The sequence below is a fragment of the Procambarus clarkii genome, chromosome 37, assembly GCF_040958095.1.
Source record: "Procambarus clarkii isolate CNS0578487 chromosome 37, FALCON_Pclarkii_2.0, whole genome shotgun sequence".
Classification (NCBI taxonomy): Eukaryota; Metazoa; Arthropoda; class Malacostraca; order Decapoda; family Cambaridae; genus Procambarus; species Procambarus clarkii.
The window spans coordinates 12318640-12340845 of record NC_091186.1 but is presented as its reverse complement, the minus strand read 5'-3'; the positions used below and the strand labels follow the sequence as shown (position 1 = coordinate 12340845).

General features: G+C 45.9%; 1 protein-coding gene across 1 annotated transcript in view; it reads left to right on the top strand.

Moving 5' to 3' along the window:
- The window catches only part of LOC123765757 (large neutral amino acids transporter small subunit 1), a 100074-nt gene that overhangs the window by 5875 nt on the left and 71993 nt on the right, over nucleotides 1-22206 (top strand). The window contains 1 exon segment of the mRNA XM_045754482.2: nucleotides 13329-13555. Coding sequence (XP_045610438.2) covers nucleotides 13329-13555 — 227 coding nt within the window.

Sequence of the window (22206 nt, the reverse complement as noted above, 5' to 3'; positions counted from 1 at the left end):
ATGCGAACAAGCCTGAATGGTCCCCAGGACAATATGCAACTGAAAACTCACACCCCAGAAGTGACTCGAACCCATACTCCCAGGAGCAACGCAACTGGTATGTACAAGACGCCTTAATCCACTTGACCATCACGACCGGACAAAATGAGGCGATAGCCGAAGCTATTTGAACCACCCCACCGCCGGCACTCAGACAGTAATCTTGGGCATAGCATTTTACCAAATCACCTCATTCTTTGGGGCACACGTGAGGAACACAAATGTGAACAAGCCTGAATGGTCCCCAGGACAATATGCAACTGAAAACTCACACCCCAGAAGTGACTCGAACCCATACTCCCAGGAGCAACGCAACTGGTATGTACAAGACACCTTAATCCACTTGACCATCACGACCGGACAAAATGAGGCGATAGCCGAAGCTATTTGAACCACCCCACCGCCGGCACTCGGATAATAATCTTGGGCATAGCATTTTACCAAATCACCTCATTCTTTGGGGCACACGTGAGGAACACAAATGCGAACAAGCCTGAATGGTCCCCAGGACAATATGCAACTGAAAACTCACACCCCAGAAGTGACTCGAACCCATACTCCCAGGAGCAACGCAACTGGTATGTACAAGACGCCTTAATCCACTTGACCATCACGACCGGACAAAATGAGGCGATAGCCGAAGCTATTTGAACCACCCCACCGCCGGCACTCGGATAGTAATCTTGGGCATAGCATTTTACCAAATCACCTCATTCTTTGGGGCACACGCGAGGAACACAAATGCGAACAAGCCTGAATGGTCCCCAGGACAATATGCAACTGAAAACTCACACCCCAGAATTGTCCGGTCGTGATGGTCAAGTGGATTAAGGCGTCTTGTACATACCAGTTGCGTTGCTCCTGGGAGTATGGGTTCGAGTCACTTCTGGGATGTGAGTTTTCAGTTGCATATTGTCCTGGGGACCATTCAGGCTTGTTCGCATTTGTGTTCCTCACGTGTGCCCCAAAGAATGAGGTGATTTGGTAAAATTCTATGCCCAAGATTACTATCCGAGTGCCGGCGGTGGGGTGGTTCAAATAGCTTCGGCTATCGCCTCATTTTGTCCGGTCGTGATGGTCAAGTGGATTAAGGCGTCTTGTACATACCAGTTGCGTTGCTCCTGGGAGTATGGGTTCGAGTCACTTCTGGGGTGTGAGTTTTCAGTTGCATATTGTCCTGGGGACCATTCAGGCTTGTTCGCATTTGTGTTCCTCACGTGTGCCCCAAAGAATGAGGTGATTTGGTAAAATGCTATGCCCAAGATTACTATCCGAGTGCCGGCGGTGGGGTGGTTCAAATAGCTTCGGCTATCGCCTCATTTTGTCCGGTCGTGATGGTCAAGTGGATTAAGGCATCTTGTACATACCAGTTGCATTGCTCCTGGGAGTATGGGTTCGAGTCACTTCTGGGGTGTGAGTTTTCAGATGCATATTGTCCTGGGGACCATTCAGGCTGTTCGCATATATATATATATATATATATATATATATATATATATATATATATGTATATGTATATATATATATATATATATATATATATATATATATATATATATATATATATATATATATATATATATGCGGAAAATCCACAGAGAAATATGAAATGAGGTGAACGTTTCGGCTTTGTTAAAGCCTTTGTCAACACCAGACTGACTAAGGAGAAGGGAGAAGGGGGAGGATATATAGGCCGACACCTGACCAACCCATCCCTAGGGTTGGTCAGGTGTAATTAACCAAAAACAGGTATAGCTTAGCTTAGAATGGTCAAAGAGGATTAAGCGGTCAGAGAATAAGGATGAAAGATTAAAGAAAAGCCTCATGAACACACAATATATGAATATACAATTATAATGAGACATTGTAAGCCTCTCTATCAGAGTTGTTTCTTAAACTGTTGTGCAATATTATAACTTAAAAATGGATCAAGTTTGTACATTCCAGTACTAACATTAAGAAGATTTGGACACTGACTGATTAGAGCAGACTCAATCAAATTCCGTTCCACGAAATCCCCACAATTGGTAATGCTTTTTGCCCCATTCCAGTTAATATTGTGATCGCATAAACTCGTATGTAGATACAATGCATTAGACGTTTGGGCAGTTCTAATACTATAAGCATGTTGTGACAACCGCAATTGTAAGGACTTTCCTGTTTGTCCAAGGTACACAGAATCACAATCATTGCAGGGAATCGAATACACACAACCTGCTGTATCAGGGGAGTTTTTTATTAAATTGGATTTGATCGTACTATTAGTGAACACCAAATTTATATTAAGTTTCTTAAAAATCAGAGACAATTTTTCAAGTCCACTCGCATAAGGTACCACCAATGAGTAAATAATTTTTGGTTTCGCCTCAGGGACGTGATTATAAAACGTACGCTTGGCTTGTACAAACGAGAAATCCAAAAACCTCTTAGGATATTGTAAACTCTTCCCAATTTCATATATTTTAGCAATCTCTTCATCAAAAAACTCAGGGCTGCAAACCCTCAAAGCTCGTAGAAACATTCCTGAAAATACTGCCTGTTTAACTTTACTATGATGATTCGAATAAAAATGAACATACGACCCCACGTTGGTAGGTTTCCTATACACATTAAATTTGAACTTTCTAGTGACTTTATGAATCATATTGGGAAAGAAAGACTGCTACCAATATATATATATATATATATATATATATATATATATATATATATATATATATATATATATATATATATATATATATATATATATATATATATATATATATATATATATATATATATATATATATATATATATATATATATTTATATATATATATATGTCTTCTGTCTGTTTATAAAAAATGAATGCTTGACCTTATGAACATGGAAAATGAATTAATAATATTATTGAATGATTTAAGATTGGAAAACAATTGGTAAATCCAGGTTAATCTGCTGGAATAACCCTGCCAACTGAAGCCAGTTCATTACACATGCTCTAATTGTGTACTCTACAGTAATGTGCCATCTGTAATCTTATTTCCAATACAGTTAATATTGCAACACTAACTCAATTAATGCATCGCTGATTGCTGTTTAGTCAAAAAGTAAATCTTTATTTACTATTTACAAGAAAATGTGAAACACTGAAAACACTCCATTACCCATCACAGGGGGTTATCTTGAGATGATTTCGGGGCTTAGTGTCCCCGCGGCCCGGTCCTCGACCAGGCCTCCACCCCCAGGAAGCAGCCCGTGACAGCTGACTCACTCCCACGTACCTATTTACTGCTAGGTAACAGGGGCATCAGGGTGAAAGAAACTCTGCCCATTGTTTCTCACTGGCGTCCGGGATCGAACTCGGGACCACAGGATCACGCGTCCAGTGTTCTGTCCGCTCAGCCACCGGCTCCCTCGGGTACATGTACATAGTGTACACTACCAACATCACCCATCACAGGTGTATATGTATACATTATAATAAGTTTTAATCCTCTTTTCCAATAAAATAACATTTTAATAGTAAACGGAAACTTGAGAGTAAATATATAATACTTGATTGTTAATTATCATAATTTTAAAAATGTTAATTACACTACTGAATTACTTTAAACGAAAAATATTTTTGTTATTGGACAAAACGTAGAGGATAATCGCCAGTGGTTGTATATAGTTTATATAAGACGAGGTAGTGTTTTGTTTACTTTTTTATTTTTTTATTATTTTATTATTTTCTACCACAGACGTGGCCACACAGTTACAATGCTAACCAGCATACATACATTTTCTTCTGTCCTCCATGGACAGGGTTAGGAGGTAGTGAAGGCTGGACTAGAAGCATAACGGGTAGGTGATCCAGCCTCCCTCCCTCCCTACCTGGGGGAGTGACAGAGGTAGTGGCCCCAGACTCCCTCCCTGGGGGGAGTGACAGTGGTGGTGGCCCCAGCCCTGTGATGTAGTAGTGTTAAAGATTACTCTACCACTAGAGGAGATATTTTTAGGTGAAGTTCTTCTGGTGGCGACACTGAATAGAGGCGCGTGGTGACAGACTGTCTCCTCCTACACCATCACGGCCCTCCACACCCTCCACACCCTCCTCCGCACCCTCCACACCCTCCACACCCTCCACACCTTGTGTCTGAGTGACTGTAGATTCAAGCCAGACATTTTATCTTTAGAGTGTCATTTGGGGCTTACAGAAGTCAGAGGCCTAGTTGCCTTTACCCTTTGACTCTAGCGGCAAGTTGAGCAACTGAGCGTGGTGTTTGAGCGCGGCAACTTGGACAACTGAGCGTGGTGTTTGAGCGCGGCAACTTGACCGAGTCAGACGATGAAGGTGGCCGGGAGACGTGAGGGTCTAGCAGTAGGCAGACCGTCCGTGTTGACGGTATTGACAACTGCTTATCTTACGTGAGGAGTGTTTTCACCACCGGGACCAGGCAGGCAGCCAGGAAGGCAGGCAGGGAGGCAGGTAGACAGGCAGGCAGGGAGGCAGCCAGGCAGACAGACAGACAGGCAGGCAGATAGACAGACAGGCAGACAGGCAGGCAGGCAGGCAGACAGACAGACAGACAGACAGACAGACAGACAGACAGACAGACAGACAGACAGACAGACAGACAGACAGACAGACAGACAGGCAGGGAGGGAGGCAGGCAAGCAAACAAGCAGGCAGGGAGCCAGGCAGGTAACCAGGCAGGGAGGCAGGCAGGGAGGCAGGCAGAGAAGGGTTGACAGGGCGTGGGAGGGAAGGGGAGACAGAGGCAGCACAAGTTTGCTACTCCCTTGGACGGCTGGGTGTGCCTTCCTGTATCAGGAATCGATGATATTGTTAGCGAGAGGGAAAATATCACGCCTTGAAGTGGGAGCACATCACTGGTGATGTTTCTGATGTAGGTACATGTAGGAATGAGGCCTTTGCTTCCCAAATTTAAAACAATTATTAGAGTTAATTTTGACCAAAATGGGGATGGAGGAATAAGCAGATTTGCTGATGATACAAGAAAAAATATGGCGAATTCAGAAAAAAATGAATTCAGACTCAAATTTGATAACTGTGAACATAACATAAGAATTAGGGAAACAGCAGAAGGCTTATTGTCCCATATATGGCAGCAATAATATATATCCACTCAAAATCATTACAGTAAGATCTACAGGAACTCTACAAATGGTTGGAAGACTGGCAAATGGTCTTTCTTATTAAAACCTGCAAGACTTTGCATGTCGGACACAACCATGCACAACACAACCATACACACCACAACCATCAACTCAACAACACTACCATGGGCAGACTGATGAAGAAAAGGACCGAGGAGTCAGAATCTACCAGTCACTCAATGTTACACAAGCGAAAGCTGCAGTAAAAAAAAGCCAACCAAACCTCTAGAAATAGTCACCTTGCGGTTACCTTACGATGATTTCGGGGCTTAGCGTCCCCGCGGCCCGGTCCTCGACCAGGCCTATTTGTTGCTGGACTGGTCAAGCAGGCTGTTGGACGCGGCTGCTCGCAGCCTGACGTAGGAATCACAGCCTGGTTGATCAGGTATCCTTTGGAGGTGTTTATCCAGTTCTCTCTTGAACACTGCGAGGGGTCGGCCAGTTATGCCCTCACGTGGCCCCAACATGCGAGATTATTCGATGAAATATCTGTCCCTAAAATTGACCACTTGAGTGCTGTTGTTGATTGGGTTAAGGGTCTTACGACTTCCAATTCTTTGAAGAGTCAGTGTGGTCTAGCGGGTTAAGTACTTGATACGCTAAGGTGCATGGAGCCCTGGCTGTCTGGAATCGAGTCCTTCAGGGGTGAGGAGTTTTCGGTTGCATATTGGCTTGGGGACCATTCAAGCAGCTTGTTCGCATATAAACATATCTATACCTCCCGTCATCTTAAAAATAATATCACTTTTCGCTGGTATGCGCGCTATGGCCAAAAATGGACGTAATTTGAAATTAAATCGGTTCACGAAAGTGATGTGCTGTTCCGTTTTCTGCTTGAGTCCTCCGGCTTACTCGGTTAGGGTCAAATTGGTATAAAAATGCTTAGGCTAGCTCATCCAAACCCTTGCACAGAAGCTCTCCAGAATTTCGTTATTGAAGGCCAACATTGTTTCAAATGGATAACTAAAACTGGAACTGAACTCGGAATATATCTGATTTATAATTTGTACCAAGAGAGACAACAACGGCACTTTCCTGCACCGTGGGAGATTACACCCTTTCCAGTTTTAATCCCTCCCTTTCCACCCAAGAAGCAAATTAGAGATCAGCCCAAGCTTCGTCTTGTGGCAAAGCTCAACGCCTTAAGCCATATTGATTCTCTGTCCACAGAACATTCTCTCAAATCATATACACTGATGGTTCCCTACACCGCACCACGGGTGCAGCTGGAAGTGCAGTTGTCCTGACAATGGGCGATGGCTTATACTTTGAGTGGGGAGTCCGTATAAACAACTGGGCCTCTACCCTTCAGACTGAACTATTTGCCTTGATCCTTGCACTGAAATGTGTACAAGTCCCCAATCTTGATACATTAATTGTAGGTGACTCTTTATCATCCTTAAATGTTCTCAACTCTTTAAGACATAACTGTAACATGCTCGTGTCCGAAGCTAGACACAAATACAACAAAATTATTAAGGATGGTAACAGAGTCCATTTCATGTGGACTTCATCTCATGTTGCCCCTCCAAATGCATGATAGAGCTGATAAGTTAGCCAAAGAATCTGCCTTTAACGGAGAAATTGAGTATAACCTTGGATTGTCAATAAGCAGTCTGAGAGCAGTAGTCACCAAGAACTTCAACAAGATCTTGTAGATCTGAGCCAGTGAAAACGACACCAGTAATTCCATCTATCATCATACTATCATGCAAGAGGAGCCACACATCTATGGATCATCCAATAAAATCAGCAGACTTCTAGATGTTACTACTGCTCGGCTTAGACTCTGTTACAAGTATCTCTGGGAATTCTCATTATCTGCCGATGTAGACGTGACCAAATGTAAACTGTGTCAACAAAATTATTCGCACACTCTCCGTCACTATGTGATGGAGTGCGAATAGATACGTGAATTTAGAGACAATTCTATAACCAATGTTCCAGCGATGTGTAAATATTTCATTCAGAATTATCTGCTACCAGAAATCTTAGCCAAATATCTCCAGTTTGCTAACTGTAGTTAGTAACTAAGTGATTGTAACCTATCCACCGCTGCCCACTGGATGGGGGGCGGTGTGCAGGACAAATATATCAATTGTGACACTAGCTCTCCACATATGTCAGTTGCTTAATTTAGAACCTGTACTTGAGGTCGATCTCGAACACATTGTTGATGTGACGACTTATATTGAATTTTGTAACTAGCTCATCAAGATTGTAACTAGCTTTGCTAAATGAATTGTGGGGTTCAGTCCCTGAGCCCATTATGTGCCTCTGTAACCCTTTCCATTACCACCCACAAGGTGGGTATGGGGTGCATAATAAATGAACTAAACTAAACTATCCTGCACACCGCCCCCCATCCAGTGGGCAGCGGTGGATAGGTTACAATCACTTAGTTACTAACTACAATTAGCAAACTGGTGATATTTGGCTAAAATTTCTGGTAGCAGATCATTTTGAATGAAATATTGACACATCGTTGGAACATTGATTATAGAATTGTCTCTGAATTCACGTATCTTTTCGCACTCCATCACATAGTGACGGAGGGTGTGCGAATAATTTTGTTGACACAGTTTACATTTGGTCAGGTCTACATCAGCAGATAATGAGAATTCCCAAAGATACTTGTAACCGAGTCTAAGCCGAGCAGTAGTAACATCTAGAAGTCTGCTGATTTTATTAGATGAACCATAGATGTGTGGCTCAGTAGAGTTGTGGGTTGGTCAACTTTTGTACCATCCTGGCCGGGTCAGTAAGGAAGGCCTCTGGGAATCACCAGGTCACCAGTCCAGTCCAATTAATATAACTCTATTATATTTAGAACATTAATTACTGACTTTGTTGGCTAGGTTATGGTAGGATAGGTTAGGTTAGATTTGATAATATTCCTAATTAGTTTTAACTCAAATTAAACACACTGAAATCATATATAATGTAATAGACAGCATTATCACTCAATACGGAAAACACAGTGAAAGATTTAATATATTGCGAGTGTAGCAAAACGTCAGAGACCAGTAACAAATGAATACAGGCAGAGAGAGAGAGAGAGAGAGAGAATTGGGAAAAACGTTGTGGTAAACGTTTTGTGGCGGCCTAGGCTGTAGCGTGCCTGGGCGCGACTTGTTACCAGGACCGGTATTGACCAGTTCTTACTGACCAGTCTGGTGGTGTCACTACACCTGCCACAACCTTGTGTGTGTGTATTCTCTTCTCGGAATACTCACACATTCCTTATTACTTTCATCATATACTGTATTTCACAATTTTTATTCTTATTTTTTCATCAGAGATATTCCTACTCGGGCTCTAACTTTGGCTTAGAGCCCGTTAGAGTTAAATGTAAACTCTAACTTGTTTACATTTATTACAAAAGTTATGATCACCGAAACACTAGGAGGTTGTTGACAACAATAATAACATTGGGTTGTGAATTTCCAAGTTCGCAATCTTTTAATAAATGTACACAAAGGCTCCATGGTTGAGGAAAGATTTACAGGTTTCGAATATGGTTGTGAGAATGCACGATGAATCGTGGCCCAGGTTTTCCTGTGACTGGCCAGAGTTCGGAAATTCCCCCACAATGTAGAGACGCGCCCCGAGGCTAATCTGGATCGGAAACGCGTCATTATTCTGCTGTTTTCACGATCAACCTGTCCTTCTTGAACCCACCACACTGTGTACGCTATCGTAATCACCGTCAAAATTACGGTGGTTTAGGAAAATGAATAACACCGCAATATTGACGCTTCCTTTGGCTGTTGTAGGCTAGGTGTGAAAACTAAGTCCTAGTTTCGGCGCTTTTTGGTTAGGCTTTTCATGCGGAGTGGTAATGGACAGAACGGACAGGATCATTAACATATGATCCTAGACAACCCACCTCGTCTATCGAGGCCAGATGATTACTAATGGGAACCGTCAGTTTTGTAGTGGTATTAATTTCACTAAAGCACCAAAATTGTGATGTTTGATTGCGTCAAAATCGCGGGGCATTAAGTGAGAATGCGTCATTTTTCTATACATTCTGCCATGCCACGTTAAACTTCCTCAGAAATATATGCACTTTCATATAGGGTCATTAAAATGCATATACATATAGCCATTATATGATGATATATTAGATGTGTATAGAAGACGACGAACGCACAAGTTCACCAAGGTCAAGACGCGCTCATAGGGAAAGTCCAGGTGAGGTGTTGAAGAAATATATTCAGTAACTTCCCAGATGTTGTGTTTCATGTGCTCCTCATGCCCCCCACCACTTCTCCACTCTCCCCCCCCCTCCCTCACCTTCACCAATCTCTGTAAGTCTCTCTCTCTCTCTCTCTCTCTCTCTCTCTCTCTCTCTCTCTCTCTCTCTCTCTCTCTCTCTCTCTCTCTCTCTCTCTCTCTCTCTCTCTCTCTCTCTCTCTCTCTGTCTCTCTCTCTGTCTCTCTGTCTCTCTCTCTCTCTCTCTCTCTCTCTCTCTCTCTCTCTCTCTCTCTCTCTCTCTCTCTCTCTCTCTCTCTCTCTCTCTCTCTCTCTCTCTTATATATATATATATATATATATATATATATATATATATATATATAATATAATATTATATATAATATTAGATATAATATGTATATAGATCACGTGATGAAAAAATTAACACATGATCCTTCTGAAGATGTATTATTAAATACGAAAGTACTTAAGAAAATTCCTGTTTCAATCCTTCCTTCCTTCGTGGTCTGACACTGTTTATATATAATATATATAATATATATATATATATATATATATATATATATATATATATATATATATATATATATATATATATATATATAATGTATATATATATAATGTATATATATGTGTGTGTGTGTATATCATATATATATTTATATATATTGTGATGATAATCTGAAATAGATCAGTGGCTATTCTGGCTGGTGTTGTGGCAATCTCACATTAATCAAAAAAAGGTAAACTGAAGTAAATAAGACTGCTTGTGACTCTATACTGTGAGAGGTGCAGGTAAAGTAAAGAGAATAAACACTTAAAACATTTAATATAACAAAAATGACTTTAATAACTGACAAAACAGAGCCCCTTATCCACATGGCTAAAACACAATATTATGAAAAGAAATATAAATACAGGTGAGTTTTTACGTTAAGCAAAAGAGGTGCAAATTAATACATTTATACAAAAGCTGTACGGCATCTACAGTCTCCTGGAGAGGCGACAGTGTATGTTACTGCTGAGAGCACGAAGCGTATTCTGAGGGCTGAATACTGGTGAGCTTCTTTTATTTGGGCCAGGCCAGCGTAGATGGTGTGAATGTTGTGGGTAACTATCGGCCGGAATTTAAACAATCAGTGTGTGGACGACCGGCGAGTGGTGTCCGGGCCTCTACCCAGACAGCAGGTGTCCAGGTGTCTCGGGTACTAAAGGGTGGAGCTGGGTGGTGTCTGTCTTAGACACACCAATACGTTTGGAGCACGTATTGTTGTTGAGGTTCATGTTGATTCCTTATGTTGCAGCATGCAGATATATTGGTGACTAGGCAGTAGTAGGGAACAGGCAGGATCTCCTCCCTAAGCAGATTACCGTAAAAATATAAAATAAGTGAGAGGGATATCACTGACAATAAAATATTGCGCCAATGGAGTGGAATAGAAAAGTTGTCTCAGGACTCCACTGACATGTACAATCCTTCCTCTCGATAGTACATCGTATTTTGACTTATAACCTCAACTATGGCCACAAACTGACGTGCCAAAAATGGTAGCGGCTCGCAATGTTGATGTAATGTCCCGTTTCCTATTTGTAGGTCCTTGGTTATGTTTTTGGTTAAGTTGGGTGAGTTATTGCATTCAGTTTAGTGTCGTTGTGAACGGTGGAGAGGACGGGCCGGACACACTCGCTATACCCACTGTATCATGACGCTCTCTACACCAGTTTTATTTTATTACCTGTTCTGCACACAATTAAATTTTGGACTTTTATCAGTTAAGTAATTTGTCTCACATTAATAATAGTTTATTCAGGTTAAGATAAGTTGTTAACTCCACACGTGCATCGTTGGCGTAATTTAACTCGGCTATCTGATTGACTAGTGATGACGTCAGTTGCTTCGCCAACCGTGCAACTCAGCTTTCTGATTGGCTTGTGATGACGTCAGTTACTTTGAAATATGCTGTTATGTTGGTAAGATTACACACACACCCAACCATATCTGTCCCGTCCGGAGATCGAACCCGAGATCCTTGAGTGTGAGAACAAAGCCTCCTGATTGTATGCCAAATTTCCCAAGGAAAGTTATATTTTATGTGAAACTCCAGTTGCTTGTTCCTGCCTTCATCAATGTATGTTATGATTCATTGCAGGACCTATGTTCCAGGTTATTTTTAAACAGTGCTTCACTTCTAAATGTCCAATTGCATATTCTAAAATACTCCAAACACATGTTGTAAATACTTGTAATTGTCAAACGTATTCCCGTTTCATTCGTTGCAGGTCATAGGTTACATGAGATTTCAGCTCCTGTTCCTTGCCTCTAGTCATAACTATCTGATTCACTACTGTTCTAAAGGAACTTCAAGTGCCATTGTTGAAAACTTTTCAAACAGTGTCCCATAACAAAATCACTGTCCTTCCGTTTTCTATTGAAATATAAACTTGGGGTAAATACGATGTTTTGCCAGAAACTCTTTACAAGTAGCTAAGGGAGCCGTCTGTTGAACTTGTGGCTTATTATAACGAGGGTACACCTTGATGGACTCTGGTGACTGTGATAATCAGTGTCACAAGGGGTGAGGAGGTGAAACAGAAGTTAGTTTAGTTCATTTATTATGCTCCCCATACCCATCTTGTGGGCGGTAGTGGAAAGGGTTACAGAGGCACATAATGGGCTCAGGGACTGAACCCCACAATTCATTTAGCTAAGCAAGTTACAATCTTGATGAACTAGTTACAACATTCAGTATAAGTCGTCACATCAACAATGGGTTCGAGATCGACCACAAGTACAGTTTCTAAATTAAGCAACTGACGTATGTGGAGAGCTAGTGTCACAATTGATATGTTTGTCCTGCACACCGCCCCCCATCCAGTGGGCAGCGGTGGATAGGTTACAATCACTTAGTTACTATCTACAGTTAGCAAACTGGGGATATTTGGCTAAAATTTCTGGTAGCAGATTATTTTGAATGAAATATTTACATATTTCTAGAACATTTGTTTTAGAATTGTCTCTTAATTCACGTATCGTTTCGCACTCCATCACATAGTGACGGAGGGTGTGCGAATAATTTTGTTGACAGGTCTACATCAGCAGATAATGAAACAAAAGGGGCCTGTGAGCGTGTATTAACAAGGGTGAAAATGTGTTTCGTGGGAACCAGGAAGGCTGTTCACATCACCCCATCCTCCTAAAACCAGAGTACCTACTTATTTATTGTATTTATTTATTTATATAAATAGGTTTATTTATATATATACAAGAAGGTACGGTGGGATTTATGGGAGTACATAACATTGATGTTTTTACATTCTTGTAAAGCCACTAACACCCATAGCGTTTCTTGCAGGTCCTTAATCTAACAGATAATTATAACAGTACATTGTAGTAAAAACGTAAGATTATTAATAGGTACATTGTAGCATAATTTGAATATTATTAATAGGTATTGCAACTGTCCTTTTGCAACTGTTTCGTCAAACGTCCCAATATGTATTGTTGAACCTCCAAAAGTTACCTTTTTGTATTCAAGAATTAGTAGCCCCAAAGGGCATTATATTCTATCTGAAATAAATACAGTAATAAATAATTCATTGTGTCGGGGGACAGGCAGTTTGTGTACTTATACATGTTGACCCTCCCCAAGATGCAACCCCACAACAAGCTGAATAACTCCTGGGTACCTATTACTAGGTGAACAGAGCTATTAGGTGATAGTAAGTGTTCCCAACCATCTATGCCCCGTCCTGGACTCCAACCCGGGATTGGTGATTGTGAGTGTAGAAGGGGGGGGGGTAGAAATAGCCTAAGCTACTCTACCCTTTGAGATATATTTTTGTCTTGTCTCAGTAAACATAGTTGAAGTTGAGTGTAGAAGCAGCCAAGTGAGATAGTGAGTGTGTGTTATCCCTTACAGTGAGCTGGGGACGATGCTGCCAGCCGCCGGGGGAGAGTACGCCTATATCCTGAGTGCCTTTGGTGGCCTCCCGGCCTTCCTCACGCTCTGGGTCAACGTCTTGGTCATCAGACCTGCCGCTCAGGCCGTCGTCTCACTCACCTTCGCTGAGTACGCTCTCGCTCTCACCTTCCCGGACTGTGATCCGCCTAGAGGTGCCATCACTATCCTCGCTGCCACCGCCCTCTGTGAGTATCTTACCTCTTGTGTTCTGTGTGTACACCATCCACCCTGTGTCCTGTCTGTACCCCACCACCCTGTGTCCTGTCTGTACCCCCCACCCTGTGTCCTGTCTGTACCCCCCACCCTGTGTCCTGTCTGTACCCCCCACCCTGTGTCCTGTCTGTACCCCCACCACCCTGTGTCCTGTCTGTACCCCCACCACCCTGTGGCCTGTCTGTACCCCCACCACCCTGTGTCCTGTCTGTACCCCCCACCCTGTGTCCTGTCTGTACCCCCACCACCCTGTGGCCTGTCTGTACCCCCCACCCTGTGGCCTGTCTGTACCCCCACCACCCTGTGTCCTGTCTGTACCCCCACCACCCTGTGGCCTGTCTGTACCCCCCACCCTGTGTCCTGTCTGTACCCCCACCACCCTGTGGCCTGTCTGTACCCCCACCACCCTGTGGCCTATCTGTACCCCCACCACCCTGTGTCCTGCGAGTACCCCCCACCCTGTGTCCTGTCTGTACCCACCACCCTGTGTCCTGTCTGTACCCCCACTCTGTGTCCTGTCTGTACCCCCCCACCCTGTGTCCTGTCTGTACCCCCCACTCTGTGTCCTGTCTGTACCCCCACCCTGTGTCCTGTCTGTACCCCCCACTCTGTGGCCTGTCTGTACCACCCACCCTGTGGCCTGTCTGTACCCCCCACCCTGTGGCCTGTCTGTACCCCCCACCCTGTGGCCTGTCTGTACCCCCCCACCCTGTGTCCTGTCTGTACCCCCACCCTGTGTCCTGTCTGTACCCCCCACCACCCTGTGTCCTGTCTGTATCCCCCCACCCTGTGTCCTGTCTGTACCCCCACCCTGTGTCCTGTCTGTACCCCCACCACCCTGTGGCCTGTCTGTACCCCCCACCCTGTGGCCTGTCTGTACCCCCCACCCTGTGTCCTGTCTGTACCCCCACCCTGTGTCCTGTCTGTACCCCCACCACCCTGTGGCCTGTCTGTACCCCCCACCCTGTGTCCTGTCTGTACCCCCACCCTGTGTCCTGTCTGTACCCCCACCACCCTGTGGCCTGTCTGTACCCCCCACCCTGTGGCCTGTCTGTACCCCCCACCCTGTGTCCTGTCTGTATCCCCCCACCCTGTGTCCTGTCTGTACCCCCACCACCCTGTGTCCTGTCTGTACCCCCACCACCCTGTGGCCTGTCTGTATCCCCCCACCCTGTGTCCTGTCTGTACCCCCCACCACCCTGTGTCCTGTCTGTATCCCCCACCCTGTGGCCTGTCTGTACCCCCACCACCCTGTGGCCTGTCTGTACCCCCACCACCCTGTGTCCTGTCTGTACCCCCCACCCTGTGTCCTGTCTGTACCCCCCACCCTGTGGCCTGTCTGTACCCCCACCACCCTGTGGCCTGTCTGTACCCCCCACCCTGTGTCCTGTCTGTACCCCCCACCCTGTGGCCTGTCTGTACCCCCACCACCCTGTGTCCTGTCTGTACCCCCACCACCCTGTGTCCTGTCTGTACCCCCCACCCTGTGTCCTGTCTGTACCCCCACCACCCTGTGGCCTGTCTGTACCCCCCACCCTGTGTCCTGTCTGTACCCCCCACCCTGTGGCCTGTCTGTACCCCCACCCTGTGGCCTGTCTGGACCCCCCACCACCCTGTGTCCTGTCTGTACCCCCCACCCTGTGGCCTGTCTGTACCCCCACCACCCTGCGTCCTGTCTGTACGCCCCACCCTGTGGCCTGTCTGTACCCCCCACCCTGTGTCCTGTCTGTACCCCCACCACCCTGTGTCCTGTCTGTACCCCCACCACCCTGTGTCCTGTCTGTACCCCCACCACCCTGTGTCCTGTCTGTACCTCCCCACCCTGTGGCCTGTCTGTACCCCCACCACCCTGTGGCCTGTCTGTGCCCCCCACCCTGTGTCCTACGAGTACCCACCACCCTGTGGCCTGTCTGTGCCCCCCCACCCTGTGGCCTGTCTGTACCGCCGCCCTGTACTGTAGTCTGTCATAATGATGGTGAAGCAGTAGGGCTCTTGGACTGCTCCAGCTTAACACCACAATAAAGAATGTGGGGTCTGCGATAACTTTGCCTGAATTGATCTGTGGGTCCACTACCTCTATAGTGAGTGTGTATGTGACTGTGGGTGTGGTGTTGCCAGTGGGTGTGGTGTTGGGGACATGTAGTGTGAGGGTAAACGTATCCGAGTGTCTGTTATCGGAGCCGCTGTTGGCCGCCTGGAAACCCGTCTGGTGAGGTGTACCGGAGCCTAGCGTGTGTCTAGCGCCTTGCTCCAGACCTCTACCCGTGTCTGGCGCCTTGCTCCAGACCTCTACCCGTGTCTGGCGCCTTGCTCCAGACCTCTACCCGTGTCTGGCGCCTTGCTCCAGACCTCTACCCGTGTCTGGCGCCTTGCTCAAGACCTCTACCCGTGTCTGGCGCCTTGCTCCAGACCTCTACCCGTGTCTGGCGCCTTGCTCAAGACCTCTACCCGTGTCTGGCGCCTTGCTCAAGACCTCTACCCGTGTCTGGCGCCTTGCTCCAGACCTCTACCCGTGTCTGGCGCCTTGCTCCAGACCTCTACCCGTGTCTGGCGCCTTGCTCCAGACCTCTACCCGTGTCTGGCGCCTTGCTCGAGACCTCTACCCGTGTCTGGCGCCTTGCTCAAGACCTCTACCCGTGTCTGGCGCCTTGCTCGAGACCTCTACCCGTGTCTGGCGCCTTGCTCCAGACCTCTACCCGTGTCTGGCGCCTTGCTCGAGACCTCTACCCGTGTCTGGCGCCTTGCTCCAGACCTCTACCCGTGTCTGGCGCCTTGCTCGAGACCTCTACCCGTGTCTGGCGCCTTGCTCAAGACCTCTACCCGTGTCTGGCGCCTTGCTCAAGACCTCTACCCGTGTCTGGCGCCTTGCTCAAGACCTCTACCCGTGTCTGGCGCCTTGCTCAAGACCTCTACCCGTGTCTGGCGCCTTGCTCAAGACCTCTACCCGTGTCTGGCGCCTTGCTCAAGACCTCTACCCGTGTCTGGCGCCTTGCTCAAGATCTCTACCCGTTTCTGGCGCCTTGCTCAAGACCTCTACCCGTGTCTGGCGCCTTGCTCAAGACCTCTACCCGTGTCTGGCGCCTTGCTCCAGACCTCTACCCGTGTCTGGCGCCTTGCTCCAGACCTCTACCCGTGTCTGGCGCCTTGCTCCAGACCTCTACCCGTGTCTGGCGCCTTGCTCCAGACCTCTACCCGTGTCTGGCGCCTTGCTCCAGACCTCTACCCGTGTCTGGCGCCTTGCTCAACACCTCTACCCGTGTCTGGCGCCTTGCTCCAGACCTCTACCCGTGTCTGGCGCCTTGCTCAACACCTCTACCCGTGTCTGGCGCCCTCTAGACCAACTATTTACTTTCCCCAGGAGGCAACCCACAACAGTAACCTAACTCCTGGATACCTATTCACCGCTAGGTGAACGGAGGCATCGGGTGACAGTAAAAGTGCTCAACCGTTTCCGTCTGCCCCCGGGGGATTGATCCAGGGTCTCTCTCAACTGAGAGCCGAGGACGGAGACATCAACGTCACAGGAGAAATGCCTAATCAATCAATGAATCGATCAATCCCTGCCCAGGCCGTGGCAGCGTGGTGCCCTGCCTTCCGCATGCCCCACGTCTATCATCCTTCCTGGGCACGGGATGAGTGAATAATGAAGCCATCCGGGGCGTGCCCGTCCCCCCCCCTCCCCCTACCCGTGGGGCACAGCACACACTCCCCCTGTGATGGGGGGGGGGCCAAGGGGACCCTACCCACCCCCACTACCCTCGCTGCTAGGTAACAAGGACTCGGAGACGGGACGTTGGGGTGATGGGGTGGGTGTGGTGGGTGTGGTGGTTGGGGCGGGGCCCTGCGGGGGGGGGGTCCTGGGGTGTGGGGCGAAGGGGGGGGGTCCTGGGGTGTGGGGCGAGGGGGGGGGGTGTAGGGGAAGGAGGGTCAGGTATGGGAGAGATAGAGAGGGAGGGGGGGTAGGGGGGTTAAGGTATAGGTAGAGGCGGTAATATGAGAGTTAACCAAATGTTTATCTATATCTATAAAAGAATGTCTGCCTGTTTGCTCAAGACTGGGGGCCAGATTCACGAAGCAGTTACGCACGCACTTACGAACCTGTACGCCTTTTCTCAATCTTTGGCAACTTTGTTTACAGTTATTAAACAGTTAATGAGCCCCGAAGCACCAGGAGGCTGTTTATAACAATAACAACAGTCAATTGGGAAGTTTTCATGCTTGTAAACTGTTTAATAAATGTAACCGAAGCCGTCAAAGATTGAAGAAAGATGTACACGTTCGTAAGTACTTGCGTAACTGCTTCGTGAATCTGGCCCCCTGAAGGCCAGACGCTAGCCGCCAGCCTCATCTACCTTTGCCAGATTAATAATTTTAATTCCGGATCAACATAACGGGGCCAAGGGTCGGCCTAGTGACCCCCCCCCCCATCCCTGTAGAGGGACACGGCTCCTAATTAAGTCCCTTGGCCACGAAGTCTGTAGATATGAAATGTTCTGCCTGAAGTCCGTAGAGTTCATCATTTATTTATTTATTTATTTATGCATATACAAGAATGTACATAAGGAATGTGAGGATACAATTATGGTAATTACAGTCTTGTAAAGCCACTAGCACGCGCAGCGTTTCGGGCAGGTCCTTAATCTAAGAAAATTTTAAGGAGGTAAATACTTGCAAAATTTATAGACAAAAAAATGATAACAGATTACATGGAATGAAAAAAAAAAAAAAAGATGAGAGAAAATTATAGGTACAGTATATTAAAGCACATAGGTAGCTATGATTGATTGCAATGACAGCTTAAAATGGTAGTTGACATCATCAAAGATGGCAGATTTACGCTCTAAGGGGCGCGACCATTTGGTTACAGTGATCACTTAGGTCCTCCTAAGGTTTCCCCAACGTTAAGAAAACAGTCAATGTTAAGTGCCCTCTCCTAACCTACCAGAGGACCCACAACAGAAAACGGGACAGTACGTCACTTTCGCCAGCAGCTTCCATTTTTCAAGTACGACAGATTTTGGTCTTTTGGCGTACGAGAGAAATACGATTTCTTTGTAAGAGGACAGGTTGAACAGTGAGAGAGAAGGCGGAGAGTGAGACAGAAGGCGGAGAGTGAGACAGAAGGCGGAGAGTGAGACAGAAGGCGGAGAGTGAGACAGAAGGCGGAGAGTGAGACAGAAGGCGGAGAGTGAGACAGAAGGCAGAGAGTGAGATAGAAGGCAGAGAGTGAGACAGAAGGCGGAGAGTGAGACAGAAGGCGGAGAGTGGGACAGAAGGCGGAGAGTGAGACAGAAGGCGGAGAGTGAGACAGAAGGCGGAGAGTGGGACAGAAGGCGGAGAGTGAGACAGAAGGCGGAGAGTGGGACAGAAGGCGGAGAGTGAGACAGAAGGCGGAGAGTGAGACAGAAGGCGGAGAGTGGGACAGAAGGCGGAGAGTGAGACAGAAGGCGGAGAGTGGGACAGAAGGCGGAGAGTGAGACAGAAGGCGGAGAGTGAGACAGAAGGCGGAGAGTGAGACAGAAGGCGGAGAGTGAGACAGAAGGCGGAGAGTGAGACAGAAGGCGGAGAGTGAGACAGAAGGCAGAGAGTGAGATAGAAGGCAGAGAGTGAGACAGAAGGCGGAGAGTGAGACAGAAGGCGGAGAGTGGGACAGAAGGCGGAGAGTGAGACAGAAGGCGGAGAGTGAGACAGAAGGCGGAGAGTGGGACAGAAGGCGGAGAGTGAGACAGAAGGCGGAGAGTGGGACAGAAGGCGGAGAGTGAGACAGAAGGCGGAGAGTGAGACAGAAGGCGGAGAGTGAGACAGAAGGCAGAGAGTGAGACAGAAGGCGGAGAGTGAGATAGAAGGCGGAGAGTGAGACAGAAGGCGGAGAGTGAGACAGAAGGCGGAGAGTGAGATAGAAGGCAGACAGTAAGAGCAAGACAGACAGACAGACACAGACGGTGGAACACTAGTGAGGCTTCAGTACAGTGTTGACCTCCCCCCCCCCCCTCAAGTTTGTCTCCCACCTGTAAGGCTGGTGTAGGTGTTGGCTGGCAGGTGTTTGTGGGTGTTGGGTGGTGTTTGTGGGTGATGGGTGGTGTTTGTGGGTGATGGGTGGTGTTAGGGTGGCGTCTGTGGGTGTTGGGTGGCGTCTGTGGGTGTTGGATGGCGTCTGTACTCACCTAGTTGTACTCACCTAGTTGTGTTTGCGGGGGTTGAGCTCTGGCTCTTTGGTCCCGCCTCTCAACCGTCAATCAACAGGTGTACAGATTCCTGAGCCTATCGGACTCTGTCATATCTACACTTGAAACTGTGTATGGAGTGAGCTGTTACCTATCGTACGTTACGGCTCGTGATCCTACAGCAGCCAAACTTTAATAAGTCTAGGGATACGACACAACTGCTGTTCTCAATAGCGAATCACCAGTATAACCCCTTAATGGGTAATGAGCATAAAATAGAATCTTCATAGGACTGAAGAATAAAGACTAAGCATATATATATCATTTATATTAAATAAATCTCAAAGGCAAACAGATGATTATATGGTCACAATATATCACATTAAAAATATCACTGTAACTTCCAGACATTAAATCAATACTAAGAATAATTATATGGCTAGAACAAAAGAATGACTTAACTCCAAGATGATATCTCCCTGGTTTCTGCTCAGCTACTGAACTACAATATGCGAGTCAAAAAACACATTGCCTTGCCCCGCGAATAAATTGCCAAAGTTACAATATTTATTATTTCAACAATGGAGCACTACATTGTGACAAGAGTAATCTTAAACTAACTTAATGAATAATTAGTACATATTGATATAGACAAACAAAGCAATTGTTTCTTTACATAGTAATTAAAATATGCATACAGAATAGCATAATGGCATGCACACCCCAGCAACGGACGATCCCACGACAATTTGCCAGATACAGTTCACTCAATTATTATTTCACTCTGTTACCCACTTATGATCACATATAAATCATTAGTTCCCGTGGGAAAACTGATCACACAAAGAAATAAACAATCATTCCCACGATACGTTGGGCCTAACGCCAACACTGTAACATGAATGTGCATTTGCATAGAACATATAAGTATAACAATATACATGCTTGTAATTTACATACAATTATAAATGTACATATTAATATATTCACTTACGTATCTTATAAGGGTACGTAACACTTCCACCTCCAAGAAAAAAAATGCAATGGATTGAAGATCAATGGCATTTTTTCAGAAGTAAAAATGTTAGGTAAAAAGAAACATTTCATTTATGGTACATCAAAACTTCTTGACAAAGCATCAGCAATAACATTTTGTCTGCCTGGAATATGTTTGATTTCTACATTAAATTCCTGCAAAAACAATGACCATCGCAGAATTCGTTGGTTCTTGACTTTCATCATATTTATAAAGATAAGGGGGTTGTGGTCTGTAAATACTAACACTTTATTTCCTGATAAGTAAATCTCAAACTTCTTGATTGACAATATAAGACCCAACGCCTCCTTTTCTACCACGGAATAATTTCTCTGAGCTGCATTAAATTTTCTGGAATAGTAATACACAGGATGCTCAATCTGGTCTAAACCAACTTGAATAAGCACAGCACCTATCCCAACATTAAATTCATACGCACCATCAGGTGTAACAAAAGCAGTAACCTCTCTAGCATACTCTGTTAATGTAATTTGATAATACCCTTTTGACAAATCAAGCTTACTTACATATTCGGCATGACCTATGGACTCTATACATTCTTCCAACAAGGGTAAAGGAAAAACGTCCACTGTAGTGTTCTTGTTCAGTTTCCTGTAATCCACGCACAATCTCCAGGTTCCATCTGGTTTTGGCACTAACAAACACGGAGAGCTCCAAGTACTTTGACTTGGCCGAATGAAATCATGCTGGAGCAGATATTCCACTTCTGCTTGCATAATTTTCCTCTTTTCGGGATTCACTCGGTACGGATGTTGTCGAATGGGGGTGCTGTCCAGGAGCTGAATGTCGTGTGTGATGAGGTGGGTCTGGGTAGGAACCTCCCCAAACAGAGATGTATGGTTGTCCAGCAGAACCTGGAACTCATCACGTTGTTCCTCCTGTAAATGACATAGCATCTCCCTGCCATTGGAACTGGAACTGAGAAGTGGGATATTAACAACATGTCCCTCACTACAATTATCCTCAGGTGGTAACTCTTCCCGACTAAAACAAGCTACTACACCAGGTCCAACATAAGCTTTTAATCTGTTAATGTGCACAGTCATTTGGGGTTCTGAAAGATTAGGGTTAATTAGTTTATAAGTTAGGTCTCCCACCTTGTCTACCACTTGGTAGGGTCCTGCGAACTTATGGGACATGGAAGTCCCCATACGAGGTTTCAACACCAACACCAAATCTCCGACATCAAACGACCTTAGCTTAGCTTTGAACTTCTTGTCATATCGTACTTTCATGGCTTGTTGAGTCCTTCCCAGATGTTCTTTCGCCAACTCACGAGCCCGACACAACTTTGCCTTGACCTCACTCAAGTACAATCCGCTCTGATGAACAGAGACATCTCCCAACAACTTTTCTTGTAGCATTTTAAGAGGACCTCTTACTTGGTGACCAAACACTAGTT